At 42.1% G+C, this 6,565-nt stretch overlaps 1 protein-coding gene across 1 annotated transcript in view; it reads left to right on the forward strand.

Moving 5' to 3' along the window:
* The window catches only part of LOC100570627, a 67,570-nt gene that overhangs the window by 55,013 nt on the left and 5,992 nt on the right, over positions 1-6,565 (forward strand). Inside the window, exon 21 of the mRNA XM_029490204.1 lies at positions 5,352-5,420. Within this exon, the coding sequence (XP_029346064.1) occupies positions 5,352-5,420 (69 nt within the window). The remainder of the gene's footprint in view (positions 1-5,351; positions 5,421-6,565) is intronic.

Below are 6,565 nucleotides of genomic sequence, written 5' to 3' on the forward strand. Positions count from 1 at the left end.
GCAGTCAGAAAGGAGTAAGGTACGTGCTAATTTTAATAAAAATAATTTTACGTAAATTAAAGTAAATTAGCACATATCGGGTTAACAGAACCTACAATAGGTGTCCTGATCATACCGGTTCCTAATAGTTTTATTCTAATTTTTTTTATTATAAATAAAATATTAAGGGCTTGTCCAATCTAAGGTGGTAAATTGTGGCAAAATTTGCATGATTTAGTGTAATCCCTACAGTACTAAACTTGGTTTAGGCTATTTAGAGATTCGAAAGTACATATCTCTACCAGCGATACCCTGAGTTACGTAATTTCGTATCCATCGTAATTTAATTAGATAGATAAAGGCAATTAAATTTAATCTCCACAATGGTTACTAAATTCATTAGTGAGTTAAATATTGTCAATATTAACAGGGAATTATTGAAACATGGTATTGAAACTGGGGGGTCCAAGGCCGATAAACTCCTAGCATTAGAAGAGTATATTAGGTCTAAGGAAAATTTGGATCCAAGATTAGTACGGTTTGGGGAACCTGACGAAACGTCAGCCCAGGCAACGGAAGGGAAAACATGGGAGGCCCAAACTGAGGAGGACGAGGTCGACTCTGAAAAGAGTTTGATAAACCAGTTCATGGAGCAGATGTTAGATAGGCTGGAGGGGTTGGAAACAACAGTCGACAAGCAGCAACTAAAAATCGCTAATCTCAGCGAAAGCGTGGAACGCTTGGAGCGGGAGTTAGCCAAAGAAAAGCTTAGGTCGACCGAACGGGTGGAGCAAGCGAGTTACTCATACTGTGGAAATCACCAACAACCATCCACCAGCGATATATCCGGGGCAAATCAGATTTTCCAGGACGAAAGTCAAAATCTTCCGGTCAAAACTCAAAGTGTGAGTTTTGAGAGCCGATGGGCGAACATACGGAGCAGATTGACCGGGGAAAACCCGAGAAATCGGAGTGTTTCCGGAGTTTCCGGTAACCGGTCCAAAAAAGTCCGGAGAAATGTCCGAGTCTTCGGTAATCTGTCCAGAGTGTCCGGTGAAGTGTCCGGGAGAAGTTATGAGGAAGCGTTACGGAGTAGTTTTTCCGGTGTAAAACGCGTGCATTTACCGGATTGCCTACTCATTCCTCAAAATGAGTTGAATATGGCCCGTGCGTCGATACCAGAGTTTGCCGGTAAGAGGGAGGAAGACCCAGTGCAGTTTTTGCTCCAAGCCGAGGCAATACTTGAAGAAACTGGTATTCACATGGCTAGATGGGTAACAGTTTTGGCCCCTCAGCTGAAGGCATAGGCAGGAACATGGTGGGGAACCATGAGAGCGTTAGACTTACCATGGCAAGAGTTCAGGTCCGAACTATTGGAGAAGTTCAACGGGGACGAGTTGCAGTCGAGCCTGCAATCAGAATTGTTGAGTACCCCTCAGACCAAGACCGAAACACTGGGGGAGTACGTCCTACACAAGTACTAGTTGTATCGGAGGTTAAATCTTGGTCTGACAGAAGAAGCGGTGGTAATGACAGTGATTAGACTCATGCGTGATGAATTTAGGATTCATGCACGTATACAGCGACTGAAATCGTTCAGCGAATTACGAGCGCTTGCACATGTTCTGAATGGTAGCAAGGCCATGATATCGGATAAGGTGGGAGTGAGCACCAGCGTATCACCAAAGTTAAAATGGTTGGATAAACGAAAATCTGAGAGTGCAGAGAAATCCCAAGTGCCAAATCCGAAGCAACGACTATCTTCAGGAGCAGGATGCAGAGTGTGTGGTAGTCATGACCACTGGCAAGTTGCATGTCTGAAAAGAAAGTAGGAGTTGGGAAACGCTAAAACGACTGGCATGACCGCCGAGTCCCGGCCGGCCAGGAAGTAACCAGCAAAAAAGTCACGAGTCGACCGAAGAGTGGTAAGCAACGAAGTTCACCTCAGTCAGTGAGTAACGTTCCGGTACAGGAACTACAAATTACAAGAACTGACCCGAAGAAATGGACCTTCGGAGCGTTACGGACTGGGGACTCGGGAAAGGGCCCGAAGAAATCGGACCAAAAGAGTTCTGAACCGGTGAAATCCGGTAAGAACGGGATTCCTCCGGAGAAAATCTTTGGTCACCCGAAGATAACCGCCGGAGTGAGGAGTTGTCCGATAAAAACCGTCGAGTCTCCGGGAAAACACCGGAGAAATAGCCGAAATCACCCGAGAAAACCCATTGAAAACGACGTTCCAGTAAAGGAACCACAGTTCGTAACAATGGACCGGGTAAATGGTTCGGTGATGGAAACGGGTTTCGACCAGATGGACAACAGGTCAGAAAAATCATTAAGGATTGAAAATGTTCCGGACAAAAGTGAAAAGCTCACAGAGTTGAGTTATTTTTCCGAGAAAAATGTCACGGACAGCATTTCAAGTGATGCGGAACAAGATAAGTTAACAAAGGAGTTGTTAATTTGTCCGTCACAACCGAAGATTTTTCCGAGGAGATTATTCCTTATCCACGGGAAAAGTGCAAGAGGAGATATTCAGATACGGACTCAAAGTTCGAGTTGAGAGAACGCTTTTCGGATCTGCGGACCGGAGTGTTAGAGTCTCCAACCATTGCAACGGTGTCAACGGGGAAAACTACAGTAACGGACGTTCCGTTACCAGCCATAGAACTAGAGTTTGCACTCGGGGCAGTAGTAGCGCTACTGGACTCCCAAGCGGCGAGGACATACGTCAAACCGTGGGTGGCAAAGAAGTTTGGCCGGAGTTTTACCGAAGAACCGGAGATTGTCCGGATGGCGGACGGTCGGACCCGAGAAATTACGGTGTTTTCCGAATTTCGGGCCCGAATAGTGGATCTGGAAGTAAGCTTCAGGGCCGCAGTGCTAGACGATCTTATTGGAGATGTCTTTCTTGGCCATGATTTCCTCGTGGAGCAACAAGTCGCTTGGGACTACAGTGGTTGCATAATCCACCTGGGGAAAGAAAGACGTGTTTCCGTGAGTTGGAGAACTCCAGTAACTCCGGTCACCGTATGAGTAGACTTATCGACCGCAGGTTTAACCGAAGGAGAGTAAGGTATGCGGGTCAAAGAAGTCCTATGCCAATATCTGGAGGTTTTCTCCGGAGAGTTAGGCAGAACTCGGGTGATAGAGAACCAGATCCGTCTCAAGGATCCAAATCCGGTGGCTCTAAACGCTTACGGCTACTCCCGAGCGAAAAACGAGGTAATTGCCGAAATGGTGCGAGATATGGAAGAACAGGGTTTGGTTGAACCTAGCATAGAGACTGTCGGCAATTCAAGAGTTACCGGTTCCAAAGAAGACAAAAGACGTGTTGCGCGAGTTAGGTGTTTGTGGTTGGTACAGCCAGTTCGTGCCACACTATGCCGAGATCACAGCACTGCTCACGAGTCTGTTGGCCAAAGGGACCAAATGGCGTTGGTCAGAAATTGAGCAAGAGGCGTTCCGGAAGTTGAAGAAGTCTTTGGTGTCCACACCACGGATCTGCCCTCCTCTTCCGGGTAAGCCATTCAATCTACAGACCCGACGCAAGCGAAGTCGGAGTTGGTGCCGTGCTCTTCCAGCGGGGGGAGAGTGGTGACAGGAAAATCATTTCCTACGCCAGCAAAAAACTCAATCCAGCACAGGGAAGATACTCGGCAGTCGAACGTGAATGTCTAGCCATATTTTGGGCGGTTGACAGGTTCAAGCCGTATCTTGAGTCTGGTAAGTTTATGATATTTACAGATAACGCGGCACTCCGATGGTTACAGCAAACTAACGCGATGGGCGTTAGAACACGGGACTTTCGATTTTGAAATCCGGCACGTGCCCGGAGTAGAAAATGAAGCAGCCGATGTGCTATCACGTTGTCCGGTTGTCCGGTGGGACCGAATACAGTGGACGAAGAATCGTTGGCGAATAATATCCACGATCCCTTTGTGATTCGGTCCGGAGTGTCCAGAGAAACTTCCGGAGTCTTCGGTGATCTGTCCCGCGTGTCTGGAGGATCCGGTGTGGGTGTCACCCAGTGTGGAGCGATCCAGCCGAAGAGGGATGACGGAAACGTCACATTGCAAGATGTCCGAGAGTGGCAACAAAACTCGGCTTCGGAAGTTGTATGTCATCCGGGACAAGGTGTTGCACCGCCACCCATGATCCATCGCACATGGAGAAGAGGGGTGGTTGTCCCGGGGGACAAGGCCCAGATTCTGCTGTAAAGGTTTCACGACCACGATACAGCGAATCACCCCGGGTAGAAAGAAACGTACCAAAGTATAAAAAGTCGTTTCTTTTGGGCCGGTATGCGTGAAGCAGTGCGTAATTACGTGCGGGCGTGCGACGTCTGTGCATGTGTAAAACCACTGAATCGCAAACCAGAAGATCGGATATGCACCCGAGTCCCACGGCAACCTTGGGAGGTGCTGAGCATCGATCTTATGGGTCCATACCCACGAACGACCACAAACAACCACTCCGCAACCAGTAACTCCACCAGCCGACTCCCAGGAACGACAGCTAGCCGTGGTGGAGCGCTGAATCGAGGCCATGGAGGTGACGTCCGCATCACACCCCGACCCAGAGTAGTCCCGTTGCTCGGGCGCATCTCGCGGACTCGGGGGGGGGGAGGGGGGAGTATGTCGCGGTCGTTATCGTAACGACCGCGGCGTCTATATCGACGTCTGCGAGATTGCGACCGATTACCGGTTTGGCCGCCGCCGGCAGCTTTTGCCTGATCGACGTCGCAACAACTACGTCAAAAACGTCGTACGCATTATTAAAGATATCTGTATTATAACTGTTCGGTGTTAAATAAACGTGCCGTGCGTCGACTTAATAATGTGTTACCATTATTACAAACCATTCCTGATACCTACAAGATTATGGTAAATAATAAATAAATAATAATAATGCATTTTTTTGCATTTTCCATATATTTAATATAGAATATGGAGCTGACTTTAAACTGGAATGCATTTTGTTGTTTTTTTTTTTTTATTAATAGACAGTGGTAACCAAAACGTTTTTTCATTTACTATAAATAATATTTCTTAGGGTAAACCAAATCATTTTTTTTTGTATTTGGGTAAAAAAGGTCATTTTGGACAAAAACAAAAGGTCAACTTTGGGCAAAAACTGATTCGCCCATGTTGACTTTAAAGAAAACGTTCAAAAAAACCTCACTGACGCCAGACGGTCAAATCTTTTGTGCCACTCGCCAAAATATTGTTAATTATTTTCCTATGGGAAGAAATAAAATATTGAGTTTTCACTTGGTCAGTATGAATTTTTCTGAAAAGTGAATTTACCTAGTTATTACACCAGATAAAATATTGTTTTAAATAATAAAAATGTTTTACTTTTCCCTATAGAATATCATATTCATAGTGATGATAAGAGAAAACGAAGATTCGAATCTTTAGAAGACGCAAATAGCAAAGGTATAATATATTATATTATAATAGTACACAGTATCTTATTATATAATTATTTAAATGTGAAGTGTACACATTTAATTAAATAGTAGTTTATGTGATTCATAATCAATGAACACACAATTAAAAATAATTCATATAAATATTAACTTTAATTTCAAAATGGTCGGACAAGTGGTACCACTCTGCTGTACAATCATTGTCGAGCATGTCTTTGTGATGGATGTGTTATATTTTAGTTTAATAATAAATCATTGTTTAAAAAAACTATTCTGAGTGAAGACGTTGTGTCAGCCCAGTATACTTGTAAAAAATAATCCAATTTCATAATTAAACAATAAAATTAACAAAGATATAAACAGCGTGACTTTCTAGTGTACTTTTTCTTTTTGTTAGAGGTATAAAAAACTTGTTACGTAACTTATGTTAACTATGAAAATAAAAACTTTTATGTATTTCTAACTGAATAATAATTTACAAAATTAAAAAAAATGATCATGGTTATAAATAGCCAAAAAGTATCAACATTTTTGAAAATTTCACTAGTACTAATTGGTGAACTTTTAAAGATTCTACAGTTAATCGTTTCGAAAATACAACACAATAATATCAAAAATGGATGAATGGGCTGTTATTTTAAAATTAATTTACCACTGAATATCAAATATGATAAAAACTATTAGTAAGTTCTAACCCTTAAAAAAAAATTACATTCAGTTTAAGTACACTTTTTTTTTCGTTATAGGTAAAAAAACTCATGTGACATATTCATTTAAAAATTTTATTCTTACCTATGAAAAAAACTTTAATTAAATTCTAACTGAAAAAAAGATAAAAATGTAAATAAAAATTTCTTAAGGCTATTAATAGTTCAAAAAGAGTTAAAATTGTTTGAAAATATTACCATATTTGGATAATGGTCATATTAAAATTTGGTGAAAATTTCAAGTACCTATAAGGATCATTAGTTTTAGATTCTGAGTGGAACGATGAATGTATTGATTTTACAATGATGTGTGTTTTTTTTTTAATTTTTTTAATTTTTTAATTTTTTTTTTAATTTTTTTTTTGTGTCTGTCATCACCTTTTAGACAGTAAAACTGCTTCGATTTTCTTCAACAGTAACTTTTATGATTGGAAAGTGAATCTAA

This window comes from Acyrthosiphon pisum, chromosome A2 (genome assembly GCF_005508785.2).
Source record: "Acyrthosiphon pisum isolate AL4f chromosome A2, pea_aphid_22Mar2018_4r6ur, whole genome shotgun sequence".
NCBI classification, from domain to species: Eukaryota; Metazoa; Arthropoda; class Insecta; order Hemiptera; family Aphididae; genus Acyrthosiphon; species Acyrthosiphon pisum.